We start from the raw sequence: 25,789 nt of genomic DNA, 5'->3' as shown, positions 1-25,789 counted from the left end.
GTTATGTAGCACAAGGCTGTATATTCTGCAACACTGGGACTATCGGTGAGTCAACAGCGGGTCAAAGAAGTAGCAGAGATGACAGTTGCTCTTTAAAAATTATGATTTAAATCGAGTTGATTTAAATCAAATCCACCCTGATGTCAACCCTGTGAAAATATGGAAATATAATTTCTTTGATGTTGGAAGGAGGACAAACGACTATTAATGTACATTTTTCCTAGTGTTATAATCAAGGAACTGCTTACGATTTGTATAATGGAATATTTTCCTCAGAAACTGTCAAAAAACATCCAAAATACTCAGTAGTATTATCAGCTGATTTCTCTTATCTTCTACCATTTAAATAAAATAACTATAATGAAAGCTACTTTCCTATCTGAAATTCTTGGAATCAATGAATAGATAAATAAATAATAAATTGAGGGGTCCATGGTGCGCTCTGAGCTTGGTTGTAAACATTTCATTACCCAAACTAGATAACATCATCAGTGCTAGTAGGAAGTAGAGTTTGCACTAAATTTATATTATAATGGCTTGCCTTGTCAGTGTTAGTGGGAGTGGCCTTGGTGGGAGATGGGTTTTTTTTGGTTGGGCTGTTACTGCTGGCTTGTTTGGCAGTTCTTTGATTAGGGTATTGTTCACTTTTTGATTGTTAGTCTGATGTTAATCTTGGTGTCAATCTACACTCATCTGGTGTTGATTGCTGGCGGGGAGATATTTTGGTCTTTTTCTTCTTTTTTAGCTAGTTGATTGACTCTTTTACAAAGTATGTAGTTGTTGTTATGTCTTTATATCTATTGATGGAAGATTTGAAAGAGTGCCCGGCTTCCAGGAATTTGCTACCATTTTTGGACTTGTCTTGGTCTAGGACGGACACAGTTTCCCAGTTGAATGTGTTCATATGTGAATGTTGTGAATGTGAACATTCATGTGTTGAATGTTGTTAAATTAAAGAGTTTTCATCAATTATCACTCATTCTGGAACAACTGCTTTTTAGGCTGTGATAACTAATAGGTTTTACCGAATCACCCAATACTTTGTACTTCAACTTTAGAATATAGGTAGTCCTCAATGTATGACCACAATTGAGCCCAAATTTTATATTGTTAAGTGAGAAATTTGTTACGCGAGTTTTGCCTCATATTACGACTTTCCTTGCCACATTTGTTAAGTGAATCACTACAGTTGTTAAATCAGTAACATGGTTGTTACATAAATCTGGTTTCCTCATTGACTTTGCATGTCAGAAAGTTGCAAAAGGGGATCACATGATCCCAGGACACTGCAATCATCATAAATGTGAGTCAGTTGTCAAGCATCTGAATGTAAATCACATGAACATGGGGATGCTACAACAGTCATAAGTGTGAAAAATAGTCATAAATTATTTTTTTCAGGGCCATTGTAACTTTGAACAGTCACTAAACAAACTGTTATAAGTCGAAGACTACCTGTAATTATCTGTTTTAGATGAAGGGCAGATTTATTGAACATTTACTTCTCCAATGACAAGTATTCTTGTGAAACATATTCCATAAAGATACATTTTGAACTTTCTTGGTAAATGTAACATAAAAAACCTAAGGTAAAAAATATGTTTTTACTCAAGACAGCAGAGAAACAAATCTTAGCTTAACTCACTAATGTTATAAATATAATACCAGTTGTGGATTATTTTAAACAAACATCCTAGAAATGCCAAAAGATTGGCAATAGGCTATTTGTACACATTTCAACTTTCATTTCTCCCATTTTTCTTATTAGATGAGGAAAGAAAATAATAATATAGTTGTGCATTACTACTGTGCCATAAAGTCATTTTCTACAGTAAAGGAGATAACAAAAAGTATAATACTAAAAGAAGAAAGGATGAACTTTCTATATCTCTATTAAAGTCAATTTTACTAAAATGCAAGCATACTATCAAACCAAAGTTAACATTTTTATAATTTTAAGAGAGATTCAAACACATTTTAAAGTGTTCGATCGGATCAGACTGTCCCTCAGGCATGTGCTTTAAAATGATCAGTTTGTCAATACTTATTACAACTGTAGAAACTGTACATCTTATAGTGTATCTATTCCAATTTGGTACTTGCCATTTGGACATGTTGGTATATGATGAAAGATGGCATCTATCACAGGTTGGAAAAAACAACCATAAATATTCTGACTAATAAAATGGCTACATTTTTTCCCCATCCCAACTTAACAGCTACGGTAATTTCTTTTTAGCAAAATATTTAAAAATAAACCTGTCTAAATATAAGCATAAGCTTTAATTTAGTTCTTCATTTTCTCCCAACCCCCATTTTGGAGCCCTTCCAAACCACCTTTAGATCATATCATCAGTTTCTGATAGCATTTTTTTTAAATACAGTAATAAGGAACAAAGCAGATTACGCAACTGTGAACCTGTTGTAGCTATTTTACTTATTAGCTCCCTTTCATCCCTACCAAAGATATAAAATGGCCAAATTTCAATTGCACTCAAATGTGGGCTTTAAAGTAATACCTTGAGAATCCTATATATTTTTATTTCCTGAATACTAATACTATTACTACTGTGTCTTCATGTATATGAAAAAAAATTGCCATTAGCCTTCACACCCTTTACATTCTTATATCTGTATTTTATGTAACTATAGTAAATGTCTTGTGTGATGATACAGAATTAAATAAGTCACTGTGCTGAAGCTTATTTCTTTGATTTCTATTTGTGGTGGAATCTGGTACTGAGGGAGGGAGGGTCTCTCACAAGGAGCTAAGAGGGAAATTAGTCTTGTGTCCTTGGTATGCAGAAAGAGGTCCAGAAGGGATCCTCCCTAAATCTTCACAACTCCCAAAGATGCTTTTAAAAAGGCAACTGGACTTGCTTAGTCTATTTCGCTTCGCATCGAAGAAACATCTTCAGCTCTGACTGAATGATGGGGAATGGAAGGATTTATATTATTTGCAGTCATCTGATTGTTAGCACTCTGAAGGTTGGTGTTTAGCTCTCTGAGGAGTCTGCTTGAGGCCATTTGAGGGTTTATCTGTACTCTCAAGGTCACCTGAATCACTGAATCAGAGCGCCAATGGATTGTGCACCCTTCCTGGGACTGCTGAGAAGACTGTGTTGCAGACAGGAGATAGGTGGTGTCATTTTCAAGGAAAAGCACTCTCAAGGAAAAAACCAAGAAAGTCCAGATCCCTTTAAAAAGCATCTTTGGGACAACCACGACCTGAATGATTGAGAATCTCCATAGACATTAATCCTTCACAAGATTTATTCAATAGGATAGTTACGCAGGGTGTGCTTTAGTATGCCAAAACTCTTGCCTATCGGCAAACAGCTATTAAAAAAAATACCCCGAACAATTAATTGTGTTGTTCTTTGTGCCTGACAATATTCTCCCTTTATTTTTAGAACATTTTATTTTGAAAAACAGATAGTGTGCACACTGTGAATTATTTTCTACAGAAAATACTAAATATGAAGCTCAGAAAATAGAGTATAATTGATTTTGGCAGCCCAATTTAAATTACAGATGGATATGATGGTAAAAGATTATGAGTAAAATCTATCTTAGAGAAGCAAAAATTTCAACTTAACTAAAAGCAACCTGAGTTTACTAAAATATCAGGGAAGGAGAGATATGTTAATCTGCAGTAGCTAAAAATCAGAATACATTTTGTAGTTCCTTTTCAAATTAAACACATTAAGAAAAGGCATGTTTTTGTGAATTACAGCTCAGCTACAACTACAGCTATAGTTCATGAAAGGTTATGAACTGATCCCAGTGACCGACCCGGATTGGTTCTGACATGAAAAATTGTGTCTATTATTAAAATATATTAGTCTGAAAAGATGCTTACCAGGCCCTAATTTTTAACTGGGTATCAGAAGATCTTTTAAAAAGTACAATGTACTCTTCAATAGATACAACAAACAAAAAATCAACTTGTCATCAAATTTCTTTTCAAAATGACCATAAGAACCTAGAATGCGTGGTTTTATCAACTCTGCCTGCAGCACTTTAAGCAATCAGGACAGTGTAACAGTAGCAAATAAAATTATGGCTATCTAAAATGCATATGGAAGAAACAATTCTATCACACTGGAACATTACCTGTAATAAGTATGATTTATAGTAGTGACTGTGCAGCCTCTATTTGATATAACTGAATCAAAATCTGGACATAAGTATTTAGCTTTCCTCAATCATTCACTATCCAGATTTACTGTATCTGCTATTTCCAAAAACATGGACCAAAGCAATAGTGGCTAGGCATTCTCAGAACTGTAGCCTCAACTGACACCAGACTGGGAAAGACTGGTGTACAGAATAATGCAAAACTTAATTTCTGTTCTGTTCAACATTGAAGTGTAATAGAAATCGATAATGAAAGAAGACCAGACATCTTAATGCCCAAAATCCATTTTAAGGCAATACATCTATTAAACTAATTACAATGCATAACTACTGGTTACAAAACAATACAGACTTTTGAATTATACATAATTCAATAGGCTGAATACTTAAAAATGTTAGGGGAGGAAAGGAACAGCTGAGGTTGAAATTGGATCTATATCTAATCAGTGGTATTATGGAATAACAGGGGATAGAAAACTCTCAGCTTCTTCCATTATGGATCAATGTGGAAGTATTCCCAAGGCAGTTGAGATGGCAGGGCTTGGGATAAACACTATGTCCCACAAGACCTATCCAAACCCCTCACAATGGTGGATTTATTTTTAAAGTCATATCAATTTTCTTTCAAGATTTCAATTGTAAATATTCCATGTTACACTTGCTTCTCTTTTAAAAACCAAGAATAATACAACAAAAGTTGCATATGCAGGGGAAAAAAACAACCCTGTTCTCACTATGGTCATGTTGGAAACTGCTGTTAAAAGCCAAAAGAAACTGAAGGAGGCAGCGGCAGATTTAATTGGCTTTCCCAAATTTATTATAAAAACTAAATATAAGGCAGTCATAAATTGTAAGGCACGTAACAATGCCATAGTTTTAATTATAAAAGTGTAACTTTATAGGAATGATCAAGTTTTTTAGCTTATGTATCTAATAGATATATGCCATCAATTAAAACTAATTAGGAATTCTAATTAGTTTTATTAGAATTTATTAGTTTTATTCTAAGAGTTGCCAACTTTTCTACAAGTTGTTGTCAAAACTGTCCAGGGTGATATCCTCCCCTAATATGCCTATGGTGTAGTAAACATGAACATCTTATGCTCTTTACTTACTCTTTCAAGAACTACAATAATTTCTGTGTACAGTAATAATATAGCCCAGTGTCTTAGAACAAAACAGAATATAGGAGTAACGCTACACATTTGTACATTTGGTTAGGAGGAATCCATTGCAACTTATTCTAAACTAAAGTAAATATTCATAATACTGTGGACTCCATGTCAAACTTGTCATTTAGGGTTGTCCGGTCAACCGGCCTGGAATGGATTGGAAAGTGACTCATTTCCTGTTGTCTTTAATCAGCCTACCGTGCGATGGATGCTACTACTAATGGATTTCGAAGGCAACATATAAATACGTACATTTCAAGCAAACTCAGACTGTACATTACAGATTCTCCGACCACCCAACCCCGTAATTCCCCTTGGGGGAAAAAAAAAGCCATTCGTTTTACGCAGAGCCTCGGGCAGAAACCGCACAGGCAGAAGCCTTTACCGAGCTCTCCTAAGTCTCGGGGGGAAACCTGCCCTTTTCCCAAGCGCTACCATCCCATACAGCCGTCCCCGCCGCACATGGCCCCGCTGCCATCCCACGGCCAGCAGCAGCGAATGGCCAAGTTGCTCCCGCCTTTCCCTGCACGCTAGAAACCCCCGAGGGACGAATTAGAGAGGGATCTAACAGGGGTCGTCGGCTTCCTCCCGTTCACCCAGGCCCAACCACCCGCCGTGCTCCGGACCAGCACCTGGAACTGAAGGAGCTTCTCAGTTTGCTCCGCCGACAACTCCCGCTCGTCCGGTGCCGCCATTTTGCCGCCGCCTCTGACCCGCAGTTGCGTCACTCTACGGAGATGACGTGACAATTCGAAGCTTCCGTTTACGCTCTACCCGCGCGTGTCACCATAGAGTTTGGAGCTCTACCTACCCCCCCCACTCTCCGCGCGGAGGGAGCGGTGTTGCGCAATGCCACGCTGCAGCGTAACTACAATTCTATTATGTGTAAAAATGGACCACCTTGCTTGATTTGCGAAACGATGGCCAAAAAAACAAAACAAAAAAAAACCTCATTTTATTTTAGTAATGATTAGGTAGTAGTAGTAGTTTTTAATTCGTCTTAACTTGGTTGAATGCACATACACACACGCGCGCGTTATCCTGCTAACGTTGCACAGGTTTCGGCATATAACCAACTGGAGGGCTTTAGCGGGTGGAGTTGCCAGTGACGTCTCGGAAGTGCAACCCATTATTTAAGACTGCAGGTTAGAAGTTGGAACCAAGGCTAGCTTAGATTCGAGACAAAAAGCCAAACTATAAGATGATTCCCAGTCTACGATCCCACCGATAGGTCACATTTGCGAACGTCCCCCGTACCTTCTGCTTTTATTTATGAGCCGCGTCTCATCCTCTGAGAATCTCTAGTGACATGTGGTTTTATGCGAATGAATGGCGCATGAGACGCGTCTGCGCGTATTTCTGTGCTCAGGCGGTACTCGGTTCAATATTTTCCTTGGATATGCTGAACTATGCTTTCTTTTGGATGGCTACCGCTACTCGTCCCATCTAGGAGTGATAGGAATTGGAATCCAACAGCCTTGGAAGGGAACGGTTTCCCTACATGAATCGTCCTCTGTCAGCTGGCAATATAATTTCAGGTGATCGTCGTTATAATCCTATTAAAAGGTGCTAGGAAATCACTGGGAGTAGATCTATACAGGATTGCGCTACTAAAACCCAACCTTATGTTTCAGTTTGCAGGAGAGGGCTTTTACTTTACTGGCTACCAGAGCAATTATTTAATCCGAAGCGGAAACAGTCAAGTATGTAGCCTCTCTCGGTGTATCCAGAAACAATTTCACTATTCAAGTTAGGAGGAAATGGTATTTGAAAATTAAAATTTGAGTGCAGTGCTTATTAAGAAACATCACTAAAAACATATAAGAAAAAATACTAAGCCAAGTCTGAACTGCTTGGGTTTCTGCACTGAAAAGGCATGATATATGGTATTAATCAGACACCAGCCGTCTATTGTAAGGGAAGGAAGATGAATCATGGCACTGAAGTTTTGATTATGAGCTGGGTAAATTCACACCTGGGTAGGATCTTTTCATTTCCAAATGAAAGAAAGATAAGTTACTTGTCATGTATCCTTCCCCTTCCTCTTATCTTTAATAAGTAAATGTGACACTTTGTTCCTCTTTTACATACAATATTTGCAGGGGTCCTTATTTCCATTTCAGAAACACCATAAATTGAATGTCCAATGATTTGGTTTGGCTTATTTCAAACAGACTTGCTGAATAGCAACAATGAAGAAGAATTCAGCACAGGAAGTCTGAGTCTGAAGGCAAACCGGAGAGAGGTCCAATATCTTACAAAAAACAATCTTTTTGTTCTTCCTTTGCTGAGAATGGATCTTCAATATATGTCTGACTGGTAGCTACTGTACACAGTGCATTGGTTGAATTCAGCCAATATGATTTGGTTCAGTGCCTTATGTAAACATAAAACACCTGGCTGAATAAACTAAATGTTTACTGCGTCACTTAAGCATCTTCACCTAAGCTGCTTTATCCTGTTATGGAAGAAGAGAACTGGGAAAGGGAATTTTGGAGGCAAGACTCAGAAGGCAGTGCATGAGTGTTCCTTCCCGTGCTCTGCCTTCAAGGGAGCAGTATGATTTCTAGGCAAGATAGGTGGGAATTGTATATCATTAGGGGATTTGGGATGGCACTCTGCCCCTTTTAATAGTAGCTGTGGAGAGAGAGAGGGAGAGGGAGAGAGAGAGAGAGAGGGAGAGAAAGAGAGACCTCTTATCCTGTCTCTTTTCAAATTATACAGTAAATTTTCACAGCAAAACATGTGCAAACAAGTGTTTGAAGGGTATAGAATTTTCCTAAGTTTATGTTTATGTTTGAACCAGAGACTGCACTGTTGCACTGTTTATAGTGCTGGAGGCAAAAACAGTCATAAAGAAGGGAGGGATTACTGTATGATCCCTCTTTATGTATTTATTCAAATTACAGTATTTTGGTAGCACAATAAGTATTTGATTGCATACAGCATATAATGTACCTAGTGAGTTCAGTGAATCTTTAAGTATAATGAGGCAGGACTACAAAGACTGAAGTTTTGAAAGAACAAAAAAACAATAGTTTCTTTCTAGGGAGTCACTTTGCTTTTGCTTCTCAGTATCTTTTCCAAGCTTATCAGCATTCCATGACCTTGTAAATGTTTTGTGGCTGGGTTGACAGTTTTACTTTCCCTGAGAAAGGGGCTTTTGGCTCAATCTCATATTTCACCTCCGGGAACAAATGAATGAAGGAGGCTATTGGCAATATGGCCTAGCACCATGATAGCGAACCTATGACACGCATGCCACAGGTGGCATGCAGAGCCCTCTCTGCTGGCACGTGCTCTGTCGCCCCAGGTCATATCTCCGTGGCATTTCTTTTGTGAGCTTCTGTATCCCTGCAAACGACGAAATAATCTCATGAAAGAAAAAGATCTTACCTCTTGCCGCACTGCCAGTGTTGGGATGCCCCGCCTCCCGCTGGCCAGCTGGTCTTCGGATCTCTGCTGCGCATGCGTGCATGTCCGTGCATGTGCATGTGCATGTTTGTGCACATTTACGTGCACTCACCTTTCAGTTTGGGCATGCACGCATGTGCAGTTTGGGCACTCAGTGTCTAAAAGGTTCACCATCACTGGCCTAGCACATGACTGGAGAAAAAAAGTATCACTCAAATTGAAACTGTGCTAAATTTAGTGTAGTGTGACTTTTTTTAAAAAAAGTAATCATTAAATATATAGAATCTCCATTACCTACTGAGGTGTTTTAAAGCTGCAATCTGATGCCTACTTACTTCAATTTCATATAATTTCTGTTAGACTAAGCATATACAAAATTACAAAGGTTATAACTACTACAGGAGTTTTTAACTAGAGATAATTAATCTGTGTTCCACATTTCCCTGATTATGGACTCTAAGTTAAGGTTAAGGTCCAACTTGCTGAAATGCAGCTTTGTTCACTAGTTTGGACAACGGTTTTCATAACTAAGAAATATATTGAGGCATAAGCTTTCATGAACAAAACTCCACTATATCAGGTATGCAAGATAATTCTCTATAGAATCATAGGTATATTTCACCAGTGAGATTCATGATACATTACAGAGAATGGACTCATTAAATAGTGTATTCATTGGGACCATATTCAGTCATAAGAAGACCTGTTTGTAGTTTAATGCAATGCAGAAACCAAGGCATTTATGATTAATTAGTAAATAGTTTGCACACACTATTCTAGGATAATGTAGTGTATGAACCCAGTTAGTATGGTTTATAAAGCATGGTTTAATAGCTTGAAAGTTTACAAAGCATGATTTGGTATACTGTGTGCACATACCATACATACTTGAAGAAAAGCCTATCATTGAATAAGCTGACCCTTGAATTTTTAACCAAAATACCATGAAAAATGCACCACCTTTGGACCTGCAATTTTTGGTTAAAATTTCGATTTTTGGGGGTTAAAAAATCCCTGCTTATCTATGGACGGGCTTATATCTGAGCATATATGCGAAATATGAGTATTTTTAAAAAGTATTACTGAATATACTCGTATATAAGCCCAACCCAATTTTAAAGGAGTATTTTGGGCACCTAAATTGTTTTGGTTTATATGTGAGAATGTACGGTACTGTTATAAACTCGCATATTCATTTTCATTCTTAGCCTTTCCTCTCTGTTGAGGTAAAATAATAGCCAACCATCCTTCAGCAAGCAGGAGACTATACTAGCATGAAATATCTTTTTTTTTTTTTTAATTTGATTTATATGCCACCCTTCTCCGGAGACTCAGGGCGGCTTACAAGGCATTAAGCAATAGCCTTCATACTTTTGTATATTTTATACAAAGTCAGCTTATTGCCCCCACAAACCGGGTCCTCATTTAACCTACCTTAGAAAGGATGGAAGGCTGAGTCGACCTTGAGCCTGGTAAGATTCGAACCTGCAGAAATTGCAGGCAGCTGTGTTAATAACAGGGTGCATTAAATCACTGTACTACCAAGGCTCTTGCTTGCATTGGTGATCCCCATCATGTCTCGACTCCAGAGTCAACAACACTGACTCACTGAATGGTCGGTCCTGATTTTTCATGTGTACTCCTGATAAAGTTGATTCTGCCAGCTCTGCTGTCCCCTACCTCTTTTGCACATGTCTACTTGGTGGGAAAAACATCCATCCATCAGTCATGGCACTGTAGCAGGATTGGGGTATCTTTGACTGCAGCACCTTATCATTTCCCTATGCCATAGCTGTGGCATCCAATTCTAACCCAAACTGAATATTATTTTTTGTTTTTAAAAATAATAAATTGGAATCATAGAGTTCCATCATAAGCAGTCCCTTTTTTAATTTCTCTATCTTTCCTTTGCTTTCTAAAGACCACAAATGCCAACTTTTGGATTCCTGTGGGTGCTGATCCAGAGGTGATGAGATGGGATGAAATACTGTTTCACTATTTCAGCCTTGCACTAAATTGACAAGGACCATAGTGTTAAAACATCCATTGGAATCCAACACTGTTGTACAATTCTGATGGATGATTGGCCAACAGAACTATATTCAGCTCTCTAGAGCAGGGCTGTCAAACTCCCGGCCCATGGGCCGGATGTGCCACACACTGGCTATGCCCACACCCGGTTTAGCGAAGGAGGGGAAAGTCCCGATACGTCACGTGACACCGCCATGATGATGTGAGTTTGACATCCCTGCTCTAGAGAGACAATGATGAAGCTGGTCAGGTCCAAGTGAGACAGTGCTTAACTACTAAATACTGTTTTGATCCCCCTCCCATTGTTTACCTGATTTGATCAGATGTGTGGATTATTTTAACATACAGTACAGGTAGTCCTCAATTTACAACAGTTCATTTAGTGACCAAAGTTACAATGGCAATGAAAAAAGTAACTTATGACCATTTTTCACAGTTGCAACCATTTTAGCATCCCCATGATCATGTGATCAAAATTCAGACGATTGGCAACTGGCTCATATTTATGATCACAAGGTCATGTGATCATCTTTTGCAACCTTCTGACAAGCAAAAAGTCAATGGGAAAGCCAGATTCACTTAACAACCGGATTATTAATTTAACTACTGCAGTGATTCACTTAACAACTGAGGCAAGAAAGGTCGTAAAATGGGGCAACACTCACTTAACAAATGTCTCACTTAACAATAGAAATTTTGGGCTCAATTGTAGTTATAAGTTGAGGACTGCCTGTAGTATTAAGCTGGTTTATTTGTAGGTTAGGGGCTGAATGAAAGCAGCATTATGGGAACATTTTTTTAAAAGGAGGGCATCGCTATATGTGTTGCAAGGAGAGAAGATGCAAGGGGAGAAGTGACAAGGCAAACAAGCAGGTAAGTACAGGTAGTCCTCAACTTACGACCACAACTGAACCCAATAACTTATGAAAAAGTTATTAAGTGAATTCGTCCCCTCTTTCCTTGCCACGTTTGCTAAGAGAATCACTGCAGTTGTTAAATTAGTAACATCATTGTTAAGTGAATCCAGTTTCCCCATTGACACTGCTTGTCAGGTCGCAAAACGACTCCTGAACGCTGCAACCCATCATAAATGCGAGTCAGTTGTCAATGGGCATCCGAATGTCCACCGGGATGCTGCCATGGTCATGAGTGCGAACAACCGTCATAAATCATGATTTTTCAGTGCCCTTGTAACTTCGAACGGTCACTAAATGAACTGTTGTGAGTCGAGGACTACCTGTAGAACTTTTCCAGCGGAGGACTTTAAAAAGATTGTGCATTGCTACTTCCTTTTGCTGGCTTGGCATCACCAAAGCAGCAACGGGGGGAGTCCGTGCTTTGCAAAGAGCATCTCTCGTGAGGGCCCTTGAATTTTGGGATGCGACATTATGCCCAACAATAGGTTTGGACGCCGTTCTTTCTCCCACGCCACAGCTCCCGGGAGCGGAACTACTCTGCCTTCGGAGCTGATGCTGCCGCTGAGAGAAATCCAGGGCGGCCGCTGCTTCCCTCTAATGGCTCCCGAACGCGCTAGCAGCTCGGCGGGTGAGGTCACCTCCTTTCGCCGCGTCAGTCTCCTCCCGCAGGCGCCGCAGTGACAGCTGAGCCGGCGGTTCCTGGTCGCCCACTGCTTGGCTTGGCCGGCTCCCGGAACTTCTCCCTCGGCCGCCCGACGTTGCGGGCGCTGCTCGTCGTGCCCATCCCGGAGGAAGGCGGGCTTGAGAGCTCTGCGGGAAAAAGGCCGTCATGGCGGATGACTTCGGCTTCTTCTCCTCCTCGGAAAGCGGAGCAGCCGAGGCCGCCGAAGAGGACCCGGCCGCTGCTTTCCTGGCTCAGCAGGAGAACGAGATTGCGGGGATCGAGAACGACGAAGGCATCAGCTGCGCCGAAGGAGCCGCCAGGGGAAGCCAGGAGGCCCTCGGGGAGCCTCGGGGTGAGCGTCCCAGGGGCGAAAGGCGTGGGGGGTGGGGTGGGGGAAAGGCGGGCGGCTCCTCCACCGAGGGGACCCGTTGCACGTGGCCTGCCCAGGCACGGCGCTGCGGGACCGAGGGGGGCAGAAGAAAGATTCTTCGGATCGTTCCCCAAGAAGCTGCGGCCATCAGCCGTCTCGGTGGCTGCCTAGCCTCAGCCTGCCAGAGAAAGCCAGCAAAAACGGAGGAGCCGTGTGTCGAGAGGCCTCATCCAAGCCACCAAGTCCAGTGATGCTGGTGCTATAGTCTTAAATATATCTTTCCAAACGGGGTGGGGGCACACACTGGTGCATTCTTGCCAGTTCTTTCTAGAAGGCCACCTTTTGCTCTTAAATTGCGAAAACAATGCTGTGGCTGGACTTGGGGCCAATCACACTCCCCCTCGGCTCAGTCAACCTCAGAGGGTTGTTGTGAGAAGAAACAAGAGGGAAGGGACACTGTATGCGCTACCCCTGGTTTAAAGGCAGGAGTTCTGAGACTCCACAATAGTTACTCTTCTATGGCTGCAATAATAAATCTGTGACTGGGCTTATGCCTTGTGTTAAGCCACCTAGTCGCCTGATTTTGTGTTGGCTTCATGTAAAAGCAACTAGGGCTCTTCTGTGAGCTGTTTGAATTAACCATGGCTTAGCACAAAGAGCATACTAGGCGCATATATGAGATTACTCTGAATCTCTGCTCTGTGGAACTAGCTGATTTTTGACCCTTCCCTCTTTGGAGCCAGCTCTGCGTCAGGGACCAGCTATGGGGTTGAGTTTCTCCTTAGAGGCAAACACCTTTGATTCTTCAGTGCAGCCTTAGATAACCACAGAAGGAAAGTGAAACAAGCCTTGTCTGGAATGTAGGCCTTGCAAGAGCCACCGAGGATATTGCAAGATCCATCAGGAGCCCTGTTTTTGTGAGTAATGCTTTTTTTGGCTAGAACAAGAACAGACGGCATTTGGCCCAAGCACTGGGCTGGGGAAGAGAGGCTGCAGAAGGAAGAGATGACAATTAGAAGCTGATGTATCATAGGCCTATTGACTTTCTTGTTTAGCTTTGGGAGGAGGTCTAGCAAAGGTTGCCAAACCAGATCTGGGTGCAGCCCAATATTCAAAATGTGGGTGATATCAGGGAAAAGAAAAAGAATCTGGAAGTGACAGAAAGATATTACACACATCCCAAATACTGTTTTTCATTTATAGCTGAATTCATCTAAAGCTCTCTTGTTTTTAAACTGTCATACTTTCCTACTAGCTGGGACCCCTGGAAGTTTAGCAGGCAGTCTTTTCTGTGTATTGCCAAAACAAAGCTGTACTGGTTAATTTCTGTATGCCCTACTGCTGCTGAAGTGCAGATTCAGAGCAAATAAACAGGTCTGTTCTTGCTTCTCCTATGGCAGCAGTCATGAAATTTATCTGGTTTTCCAGCAAGACGTTTAAGCTGTATTGGTGCAAAGACACCTTTGTTTTTTTCTTGTTCATTTACATTTTCAGAGTGGAGAGCATATAGTTTTATCTGGGTCTCATGTTAGAGACTTTGGACCTCCCCAATAAATGAGCTGTGGTATATAGCTTTTTCTTGTAAAATTGTTATATTTGCTACTTACTGCTAGGATGTAACTTATTTCATCCTATACAACAAAAAAAAAAACCTCTTTAGCCCCAACTCCCGTTTTCATACTTCATATTTCTAGTCCTTTCGAACAGATGCAGGAGAGGAGCCCAAAATCCCATGAACTGTTTAAACTGTTGATCAAGATTTCTTACCACCATACAGTACAGACCCATGGCTACTATATTAGACTTAATCTGCCAAAATCCAGACAGCTGCTGAATGTAACTGTTAGATTTCTTTATCTCTTTGCTGTCTAGTGCTCAGCCAGATTTTTTTGCAGCCCATATCTGATGGCCACATCCAGGCCATATTCAGTGACTCATGTTAATCAATCTTCTCCGGATTGCTTGTTATTATTTAATCCAATATTACTGCCACATATACATTTATCTTAAAATCTATATTTTTATCTGTGACAGTTTTTATTTGCTAGCGTTTTTCCTGGAAGTGCACGGACCGTTTTTTTTTCAGATTAGTCAAGTGTTGATCCATTAATTGTGACAGAAATTGTCCAACTGGCATGCTGCCCAAGCCCAGTATCACGGGCTGAGAGAGAATGACTGGCTCAAAGTCACCCAGCCAGCTTTCATGCCTAGGGCTGGGTCAAAACTCAGTTTCCTGGTTTCTACCCTAATGACTTAATTACTAGACCAAACTGGATTTTTTTAATCAATAAGATAAGGTGAGAAAAGATTAAAAAAGTTGCTAGGATGCTAGGAATCCATTTGAGCTGAGTAGCTATTAAATTTACATAAACAAACAAGCTTTTTTTTAAATAAAAAAAAAGAGTCAGGATACATGACTGATTTCTGTTTCAGTTGCGCATAGTAAAAAATAAAGCTAAGCAATGGTGCGGTTTTATGGCTTTTTCAGCATGTGAATTAAATCCCTGTGCTTTATAACCTATGATTTATGGGTTAAATTCTATCCAAACCCAACAACTATTATACTGTATATCCAATAAAGTGTCATTTAAAATGTAGTTTAGTATGATATATAGTCCTAGTCTGGTAAAATGGAGGTTTTGAAATAAAGTTATTTTATAGGTACCAAATGTTACATATTAAAAAAAAAATCACTTGAATGTTGGAAATTCAAGGTAAGCTCAAGAACCCTTATAGCATGTGGCAATAGTTCTTATAATTTGCCAACATTAGGACAGGATGAATTTGTGTGCTCTTAAAACTAAAGAAAGGGGGGTGGGGTTTGAGATAAATATTTGCTTTCTCTACAATCCAGGAGTACAATAATTATATCTAGAGCTTGATCACTTTCAGATTTTTAATATTTGTTCCGATATATCAGACTACACAGCTATTTCTTAGGTATGGATTATGGAAATTTTTATCCAAAATAACTATAGGACAGTAAATTATTCTAATGAGCTATATAGTATAGTATATGTCACTGTCTACCCTTTTATCATTTTATGATCCCAACAGAAAAATGTCTCTGTTAGAAAATGGATGAGTGCAAAATAGAATATCCAGTGCATGAATCCAGCTATTAGGGTATATAAATTATGATTTATGGCAGGATTATATTGAATCAAATCAGTACTGCTTATTTAACACAATTGTAAAATAAAGTATGGACTATTAAATGCACAGACAATTTTATATACAGAGATATATTTGGTGAATTTTACAAACCGATAACCCCAGATTACTAAACTGCAGATGAACCATTTTTAGTTTGTCAAGCATGATGTCTATAAAATGAAATTATAGCTAAAGTGCTTTAATTGCAATTTGTATTAATTATTTCTGATACATTTATTCATCGCTTATATGGCTAGCTTTCCGTTCTGGTTTTTAGATATAGAGGTGGATGGCTATAATATTTATTAATTTATTCCAAATGTTTCTATAACACTTCAGATGTACAATTTTAAGTGGCTTATTGCAAGAAAAACTACAAATCAGAAGTGTTGAATAACCAGCCAATGTAAAGATAACTATAATTGCAACCAAAATGGTAAATAACTTTGGCTTAGTGTTCATAAAAATATATTCATTCTTTTCCTTGACTTGAAAGTCTGAAAATATCTCAGAAAAAGGCAACGGGAAACCACAGCTATATTACCACCCAAAAATATTACATGGATACAACTATGAAGATACCAAAAGTCTCACCTTGCAGGATATTTTTTTCCGTTAACAAGTTATTTCCCTTCTTTTAAAACTCTCCCAGATTTTTGCTCTATTGGAGGCCGATGTCACCTTTTACAGGTCTTATGAATTTCTATTCTTTAGTTCAATATACTTCTTCCCTACCTAGCCAAACAGGAAGGTGCTTTTCAAAATAATGTCTGGTGCTGGCCTGTCTTGCAGGTTAAACTTTGCAGGTAACTGATGACTGAATGTTTTATCTTACTCAGATACTGTAGCATTGAATAATACTTTAATATTTTCCCTTTGTTGCAGTTAATTTTGAAAACACAGGAGGAACTACTGTGAACGGTGATGTGTTTCAGGTGAGAGTCTGAACTGAGTGGGGCTCTGAATCATATCAACTTTCATAAATTGATATAATTTACAGAAGAATAGCGGTACTTAAAACTAAGAGACAAGTCTTTAAGGATTTTATCTGGGGCATTTGGCTTTTCTTACTGGTCACTCAAAGAAAAGGGGAAAGGAAAGGTAGTGCTTACTGTAGTGCTAGTAAGTTTTCTTCAGCTTTTGACTGAAGTTGTTCATAATAGAATTCTTTTACATGTTACTGCTTAAAACAGGAAATCAGCTCCACACTTACTCTACTGATTATGTTACCTAGTCTGGTAATGAAACATCTGCAAGCAAACAACTAAGATCAGAGAACACCAAGAATTCTACAGTTCACCTCTGAGCTACAGATATTCTCTTCCATCAGTATCCTCTTACCCTAGATATTGTGGACTACCATTTCCATAGTTCCTTTTCATTGGTTGTGCTGATGTGGGTTGATAAAAATGGTTCTTATCCATGTTCCAATCCATCATCTACAGTAACAGCTTGTAAATATTTCTTCTAAAACCAACCGGAAGCCATTTGAAGGCACTGACATTATTGAGGGAGATAATTATGACTGTAAAGAGAGAATGACTTAGACACCGATTGCTGTGAGGTTGAACATCCAATTAAACATAGACATCATATGGAAGTATAGAAAGGACAGCATTGACATGGATAGCTTTTTTATACCTTCTAGGTGAGTCAGACTTCTGCTTCCTTAATTTTCAACAGATATGGCCAAAGATATAAGGTCTAACTGGTCTGGAAGATGCTAGATTGGAAAAGACAGTAACATTCTACCAGATCCAAAAGCCAAGAAAGGCATTGTTCCTTTTTACTTCTGTTTGTACTGAGGGATCCATGAATCAGTCCAATTATGTGTATGTTTATTTAGCGCTAAATCTGTTTTAATTTTGTGGGACTAGTAATTTTGTGGGACTCCCAGTAAATTGAATTGCTACATTACTCTCCATCCAATACAAAATGTAGCTTTGAAAATTTCAATGCAATAGTTCTGTCTTTCAGCTATATCAAGCCCTTCACAAATATAAACAAGCTAACATTGTTTCTTTATTTTGGATGAAAGAATGTTGACCTGAGAATTGCTGGCATATTCTTATATTATTAATTCCCACATTCACCCGGAAAACATTTTTCTGTGAGGTTTTTATCTACTTTTCCCCTCTATCTTTGAATAATGTAGATATTCGAAAAAGACAATGATTTCTTTGAGGCAATGATCTGACTGTACTAAATAATCTGCATACCAAGATAATAATTATTGAATAGCAACTTTGTGCCTTTTTACATTATAGAGGAACCCTGTTATGCTAGTAGAATTGTACAGTATAGTTTTCATTTTTTTTCAAGCAAAATCCTTTCTCTTCCTCACTTTTCTGTATTATCCTGTACTTGTAGCGCAATGTGTATGGGAACTCATTTAAAAGCTACTAAGGAGGATCAGAGGCATAACTGTTCATGGGATACCATTCCACAGCATATAACAGCCTCTTGTCTGCTGAGAGCAGTGGGAAAGGCAGTGACTATTACTGGAATTTTTGGCTTCTTCTTGGTGTGATTTAGAGTCACATAATTATAGTTTGATTTATGTGATTATATTGGCAACAGTAGATCACTTCTGAAAAACCTTGCCGAGAAAACTGCAGGGGTATGTCCAGGAAGTTTCCAAGAATTGGACATGATTCAACAGAAGAAAAAATTATAGACAATTTAGCTTGCGGAGGGTTGAATTGGGATGTGTTCAACACCATAAGCAGCAGTATTATAGAAACAGAGTTTTCTAAGTGCACATGCCCCCTATTCTCTTCTTCCCATCTCTTAAAACAACTACCTTCCCCATACCTCAGAAATTCCTTTTTTGGACTGAGCAATCTGCCTCCCACTTACTTGCTTCTATTCACCTCCAGAGAAGGCAATTCCAGATGACAATTTATTATTGTAAATGAGCTAGTCCAACTTGAAGCTGTAGGTGAACCTGATCTAACCCAACCTGAAGTAGTAGGTCCAGAATCAGCATTCCTGCCTGCAGTGTATAAGTCTCAGTTACTCAGTTATATTGGAGGGTGCAATAAGAGGTACAGAAGAAAACTAGGTAGCCTTTTGGATGCTTCTAGATAAGTTGGAAAAGTTTGTTCATAGGGTCATTTTGTTTATGTAGAAACAAGCTACAGCACAGATTTCTGAAAATAACTATAGGAACCTGATGCTGGATCCAACATTTTAAAAATTATTATCTATAAACAGAATCCATATTGAGAGTTCCTCTAATTTTGCAGATGGTTTATTTAATTGTTACCATTACTGTCCTTTACATGAAGATGACCACCTTTAGCATTTCCTTTGCGATTTCAGCCCGAGACTGTGAAAATGGTTCTTGCCATGACAACAGTTGACACAAATGGCAGTTTTAAAACTCAACTGAAATCAACACCTAGTTCTGGTCAGAGAAGATTGCAGCAAGACATTGGCCCTTTAAAGATTGTGACATCATAAGAATTGTATCACAACGGCTGACTTACAGCTATTACCCCTTAGAATTTCAGGAATTCACCTGAAACACAGATATGAAAACCATGTTGGCCGTAAATGACAAGGCAAGTTGATTAAGAGAGGACAGGTACATGGCTGATGAAGATGCTCATTCGTCAGCTTGAATATGTAACTCTGAAAAGCATCTGCTTTCATAAGAATGCAGCTAGTTGTGTTATTTCTGCATGAGGGAGCCCTCAGACTGTCCTCATAATTTCAGTTTTCTATATCTTATTCTTTGAATTAATTTTTTGGGGGAGGGGAATACTAGATTATGCTTAAATAAGGCCCCAATCAACTAGGTTTAGGATTTGCCTACAATCTTATATACAGTAAGAGTTTTTGGCAAGATTGGAGACTCCTATGTTCTGTTTTTTAACCATTCCTTGTTGGGGGAGATCAATAATTCATCCACAGTTTCTTTTGTCCCAAGGAATCCAATGGACCTACAGATGCCTATGCAGCCATTGCCAGAGCTGACCGATTGACACAGGAGCCTGAGAGCATTCGCAAATGGCGAGAGGAACAGAAAAAGAGACTGCAGGAGCTGGGTAGGGATAAAAAACATTTGCTCAGGAGTTGAAATATAACTATACAGTACTCATGTATATTATATTTTTAAAATTGTATTGTCTATGGGGATTGCCATGTATAAGGATAATTTTTGTATAGCAGCAGAGAAGATGGTGGAAAAGAGATTGAACCAGCAGAAAAACTTTTTTAAACGATGGAAAAAATGCTACTGGGATTTGTTTAGAAAAGAAAATATAAACTGGGCAGCAGAATTGAAAAGGGCTCCCAAATTAGCAGAGTAGAGAATGAATATAAGTATATCAGGAAGGGGGAAGAGAAATAAAAACAATATTGTAGAATAAGAAATAATGAGATATATTATTTTAAGTTTTATTTCTAGCATCAGCTAAATAAATACATCAGTGTGATGATGTAGCTAATAAGCATTTTTCCCTCGTTACTAACAACTGTAGGGTTTGTGGTTTCTGTTCTATAAATTCCGTATAGATGTCAAGCTGTACCTTTGTCCTTGCCATTCATAGCTTCTAGTGACCTCTCTTCCAATAAATGAAGACTAATATCTTCCTCTTAACCTGAGATATGACTTATGGTTCTTCATGACAACATCTATCCAGGGTACCTCACTTTTTTGCTGGGGATGACAGAGATGTCATTCTATACATCTGGATCGTGCCAGGCTAGATTTAGGCTAGTTAACTTGCTAAGACCCTTAGGAATTTCCTTTCATGATATGTTTTTCTTGGTTTTAGATGCAGCTTCGAAGGTATTAGAACAGGAATGGCGCGAAAAGGCTAAGAAAGACTTGGAGGAATGGAACATAAGGCAGAATGAACAAATGGAGAGGAACCAGGCCAATAACAGGTACAGCTAGGAAAAAAGTTTCTTAACTACTTGTTTATATCTGGATCTGCAACAAATGAAAGGGCATCCTACTGGATGTCAATTTTAACTCAGTCATAACTGAGTTAAACATTCGTTGGTTACTTTAGCTGCATGTAAATAAGGTAACCTTGGGAGGGTTAATTCTAGTTCTTAGAAACTAGCTGTCTCTGCACCAGGTCTGTCACTGTGGGAGCATTATGACAAGCAGTTTACTTCTACAAAAATATTCTCGTTTTCTTTCCTATACATTTGATTAATGAACCTCTTAACTCACTGAGCTGCTAATGCTTTCATGTAGCATTTAGTTCTGCCTCTTCTCTTTTTAAGGGTATTACTAATCTGTGTTTCTCTCTTTAACTCTTTGCTTCCATTCTGCTCTGCCCTTTCTCCTGTTACTGGACCTTGCCACAGGATTGCTGACAAAGCCTTTTACCAGCAGCCAGATGCAGATGTGATTGGCTATGTGTATGTCTCTCTTGCTCATTTTTCAGGGGGTGGGGGTAACTTTTCTGAATGGGACCATGCATGGGGAGCTCCAGTGTGTGCTTTTTGCCTAGATGTTTCGTCAAAAGGCCAAAAACAGCCCCAGAATTACCTCATAATTAACTGTGAGAATTATAATTCCCATAATTCACTGTGGTGTGAGAATAATCATTGTAATTATGTAGTTTCCTGACTCCTGATTTTGCTTTAATATTGTTTACTCTCCATTGGTTAGGATAAATTTATATATACTATTTTTGGTTAAGCAGATAAAGGAGAAAGGTCTCTTTTATTTCTATTTCTAAATTAACAGTTTTCTTGCTGGCATAGCAAAAAGGTAAGGCATAAATTGATGAAGCAGTTGGAAATATAGAAGCTTATATATACAGTAGAGGAGTAACAGAGGAGTCTATGAAGTGAAGCCGCAAAATGGCCAAGGTATATTTTATTATGCCACAGATTTCTTATTAAGGAATACCTACTAGTATTTTGAAGAGCCTTAAAGATTTGACTTTTTGCCCAGGTCTTTGGAGAAGACAACTGCTATTCCTTTTCCTTTCTGTTCCCCTCTTGAGTTTACTTTCTTCCATCATTGTTCCTTCATTTTCTACTGTTCTTGGGGGGGGGGAGTTGTATTGTTTTTTTTAATGTTTTAACATTGTATACTACTTAGAGTCACTGGGAGTTTGGGAGAGCATTTAACTTTAATAAATTACTATTAGTACTAGATAATTATAAGGCTTATGATGATTTATAAGTGCTTCAAAGCATGTCATATAAGTATCCTTTACATAGGCCTACACTGTAATTATTTTTCTATTTGTTTTCATGCAGTGCCAGATACTAGTCTGGTAATGTTCCTCATACTGCAGAATCTAAGAGACGCTGCTTAAATACTGTATATCAAAACAGTTCTTGAATCCTATATTGTATGCTCCTACTGTCCTTCCAATAAGTTGCAGTGATTCTTTTAAATAATCATTCTAGTCTCAAATAATCATTCTAGTCTTTAGCAATTCGTTTCAGGATTTACCATATTTTTGCTCCTAACCTTGGATTCACATATAAGGTATATATCTTGGTCATCTTTGTTGTTACTCATACATACATTTATTGTTTTCCCTCTTGTTTATTTTTTTTCTTGTTTTTTTTTTCTTGTTGAAATAGCAGAAAACAGAGTACTTTTCAAGCCCGTGATCATGATTATCCATGATCTGAACTATAGCTAATAATAAACTGCATTTAGCTGGTAGTGTATTTTATATCTGTACACCCAGATGATGTGACTCTTAGAATCTATGCCTTTACATGGTGGTCAGTGTGGCAAAGTTTGTTAGTCAGAATGTTCCTTAAAAGAAGGAAAATCAGTTCTGGGAAATTCTTTTTTTTTTTTCCAGATCTCAATGGCTGTATTCACATAACAGACCAAATCACAAACCAACCAAATTTAATCTTTTGTGTGATACAAGTCAGGCCTATCTAATTAATTTATATTTAGCACACCATGTGAATGCAGAAAGCGTGGTTTGTTAGTTAACCAGTAGTGAATGTTTTGTGCCAATCCAGACCTTGTCTGGAGGCAAACATTCTTGCACTTCTTTTCTGGCCTGACAGTGTCTTACTTGCCTTCTCCAGAGCCTCAGAGGAAGCCTTCCTAAAGGAGTCCAAGGAAGAGACGACTGGCACTGAATGGGAGAAAGTGGCCCAACTCTGCGACTTCAATCCCAAGAGCAGCAAGCAGTCCAAGGATGTCTCACGCATGCGCTCAGTGTTGATCTCCCTCAAACAGATCCCTCTGGCCCGCTAGCCTATCGGAATAGAGGCTGGGGCTGGAGTGAGGGTGCTGGTGGCTCTTTGTGCCAGCCAGTTTAGCAGCAACACCACCACAGGCTTAGAAGGCCACCAAAATGGGGGAACAAACAAAAAGCATCCGACCCCTGCCTCTTTCTCTCTTCTCAGTATGTTCCTATCACTTAGATTGGGTGGCTGCCTGTATCCCTCAACCCCCCTTGAATTTACTTTGCTTAAAGGGTGCACTGATATCTTTTTACACATATTTATTAATGGTGTGGTCCTTGGGCAACTGCTCTCTTCCCTGCTGCCTTCAGGCAAGGTCACTTTCAGTATTGGGTCGTTCAGTTTCCCACTCCCCCAGTGTTGCCGATAACTACTCCCCTCAAACCTGGGTGGTTTAATTGGTTAAACATCATTCCCCTCTCTAGTCATTTGTATTCGACCGGGTGGGGGTGGGGAGTGCTAAAACTGAGCTTAGAGCTGGGAACAAAATTCTGGTCCCAGTTCTGTTGTTCTTTTTTTTTTTTTAACCTGAGTGATGAGCATGATTCTCCGGAATGGCCAACAGTTAGAGAGTTGGGATTCAGTTGTGTTTCCCACTTGTGCTGGACATCGCAGGCACAGTCCGATTGAAGAGGTCTCTTAAAAAACGAGTCCTTCAAGAGCAAATGTACAGAAGAGAGAGAGAGAGAGAACGGACAACTGAAGTAATAATAGATGTGTGTGGTACATTTTTAATGGCAAACCTGAAAATGAGATCTGTATGAACCTGAAAGCTACAATCCAAGCTAAAACCACTGCACAGAGAATTGCTTGCACTAAAGAGAATGTTGTTTCTCTTTTTGAGATAATCCTTTAGGTTTAGTTGATGTCTAGGAAGAATATATGAGCAGATTTCTTCACTTTCAGTCCTCTCTTCCAAAGTTATTCCATATTTGCTTAAGAATACACTAAATGTATAGCTACAATGTAGAGTTAAACTGGATGTTATTAAAAGGTACCTTCTTTGGATCTTCTCCACTGAGATAGCTGTAGATTTAAACAAACTGAAGCCAATTCTGGTTTCGCTCATATAACTTCATACACACATAGCTAAATACTATGTTTTATGTTCACATTTGTTTGGCATTTAGTGCCGTAACATACAGTGAGACTTACTCCCATGTAAATATGTTTAAGGTTTCAGACATAGATATGCCACTTTTATTCCAGAAGATACTTGCCCGTTCAGTTTTCAGGTCTTTGCATTGGCAACCATGTCCTTGCTACTAAGATGGTTTTCCAAACCAGTTACCTAGAGGAAATTTTGTATCAGCGGCAGTGTCAGATGATGAAAATTTTTCTTAGTCTTTCTTCTTTTCCATACTACTCGTTCAGATCTGCAATCTCTCTTGCTGTAATTAAAGAAGACTCTTCCAATTCTTCCAATTTCCCTTTGGGTGTACATTTTACTAGAAAGGGAAGCTTGGCTCCCTTAGTGAAGATTTTTCATGTGGGCAAATGCACAGATTATAAAATAATTCAGCAGTGTAAAGCTGTAAAATCAGTTTTTGAAAATGTGGCTTTAGAAAAAAAAGACTGGGTACGTTACTTCATTTTAGCTGTTGTGTAGCTGGGCTGAAATACATTCATGAAAACATAGCTGTACATACAGCATTTAACAGGTTGTGTTCACTACATAAGTTAGCATAGGTTTGCGTAAATACTTTACTTGTAAAATGTCCTAATGGGGTAAATTCAATATGTGATTTTTGCATAGTAACACATTTTCAAGAGCCGCAACACATTGAAGCGAAGGCATCTTTTTCTAATATTTTTTCTTAAGCTGATAACTTTCAGTATTTTTCATAGGTGGGTTATATTATAGCAGAAAGTGCTATGCTAGAAATCATCCTTTGAAGATCTGAGAATGTTCCCCAAAGGGATTTTTTTTTGGGGGGGTATCATTTGGTGGTAGTACCATCAGAGGTTGCTCCTTTAAATAAGGCTTTGGGAAGTCTTTCTCTTGCATGTCCTTGGCTTGCATCCTGTGGGTCCAAGATATTGACATTTGAAATGAAAAGTTCATAAGAATCCTACAACATACATCCCTTTTGGAACACAAGAGCAAAGAGAAGAAAAATGGAGAAAATGGAATATTCTCATAAGCTTTCTTTTGAGAGGTGTTTACTGAATATCATTTTATCAGAAGCCAAAGACGACTCGTTCAGGTGTATGTGGCAAAGATGGCACGGCTACCAAGGGGAATGAAGGGACAATTACAGTTCTAAGGATAATGTCTTGCCCCATCATTGACTACTGAGAAATTTATAGCCCAAGAAAAAGGCCAAGTGCTCCTAGTAGCAATCACAGTCTTGCTGGCCATTTCAGCTTAACAAAAATTAAAACTCATCTCCCAATGTTCTGTGAGATTTCTAAACCAACTGCTTCTAGAATCAGAGTAAAATCACAGAATGCTTGCTTTTACATTTCTTAAACTGAAAAAGTAATTAAAGTAATAGACATCAAAATGCATTTTTCAAAATTTGTTACATAAGACCATCATCAAGATTCATGTATGAAGAAGTCGTAATACTGTTTCCTGCAAAGTATTTTGAAGCAAAGATTAAAAAGTTGTGCAATTCAAAACATTTAAAGACAGTTATGCCTGCAAACCCAACTAAATTTCTTAATTAAAAAAAAATAGATACCTCAAGATCTCCCCATATAAAGGCTCGTAGTTTCCTAAACC

General features: G+C 38.8%; 2 protein-coding genes and 1 long non-coding RNA gene across 7 annotated transcripts in view; 2 read left to right on the top strand and 1 right to left on the bottom strand.

Moving 5' to 3' along the window:
* Positions 1-6,786, bottom strand: part of FAF2 (Fas associated factor family member 2) — a 28,664-nt gene extending 21,878 nt beyond the window's left edge. For 2 of the 4 annotated variants that reach the window (XR_015732596.1, XM_034442876.3), the window contains exon 1: positions 5,945-6,059. Coding sequence is in view for 2 of the 4 variants with exons in the window: in XM_034442876.3 (XP_034298767.1) it covers positions 5,945-6,007 (63 nt within the window). In the remaining 2 variants the exon portion in view is untranslated. Of the gene's footprint in view, positions 1-5,944; positions 6,060-6,569 lie in introns of those variants that run through there. The other 2 variants (XM_087887550.1, XM_087887548.1) reach the window with 2 other exon arrangements.
* On the top strand, positions 6,457-7,740 carry LOC148115495 (uncharacterized). The gene is made up of 2 exons (XR_015732599.1): positions 6,457-6,850; positions 7,487-7,740. It is a non-coding gene; the product is annotated as an uncharacterized LOC148115495 (long non-coding RNA).
* Positions 7,741-10,016: 2,276 nt separating this feature from the next.
* CLTB (clathrin light chain B) lies at positions 10,017-24,486 on the top strand. Of its 2 annotated transcripts, XM_034442890.3 has the most exons (6): positions 10,017-12,690; positions 16,750-16,799; positions 19,799-19,916; positions 20,649-20,760; positions 21,193-21,246; positions 22,900-24,486. In XM_034442890.3, exons 1-6 carry the CDS (start codon positions 12,504-12,506, stop codon positions 23,069-23,071), a joined length of 693 nt encoding a protein of 230 aa, XP_034298781.1. In that variant the 5' UTR covers positions 10,017-12,503; the 3' UTR covers positions 23,072-24,486. The 2 variants fall into 2 exon arrangements, with proteins under 2 accessions (XP_034298781.1, XP_034298786.1); XM_034442895.3 differs by lacking the exon at positions 21,193-21,246.
* Positions 24,487-25,789: the final 1,303 nt, after the last annotated feature.

This window comes from Pantherophis guttatus, chromosome 2 (assembly GCF_059756535.1).
Source record: "Pantherophis guttatus breed Tessera chromosome 2, ASM5975653v1, whole genome shotgun sequence".
Lineage (NCBI taxonomy): Eukaryota > Metazoa > Chordata > Lepidosauria > Squamata > Colubridae > Pantherophis > Pantherophis guttatus.
Note: the sequence above shows the minus strand (reverse complement) of the source record. Positions and strands in the feature narration are given on the sequence as shown.

Bases quoted from the DNA above. Each gene is read 5' to 3' on its own strand.
- CLTB (XM_034442890.3), top strand. From the start codon at position 12,504: ATGGCGGATGACTTCGGCTTCTTCTCCTCCTCGGAAAGCGGAGCAGCC. The intron at 19,917-20,648 runs GTAGGGATAAAA...TCTTGGTTTTAG, and splicing joins AAAGAGACTGCAGGAGCTGG to ATGCAGCTTCGAAGGTATTA. The intron at 21,247-22,899 runs GTATGTCTCTCT...TGCCTTCTCCAG, and splicing joins GCAGATGTGATTGGCTATGT to AGCCTCAGAGGAAGCCTTCC.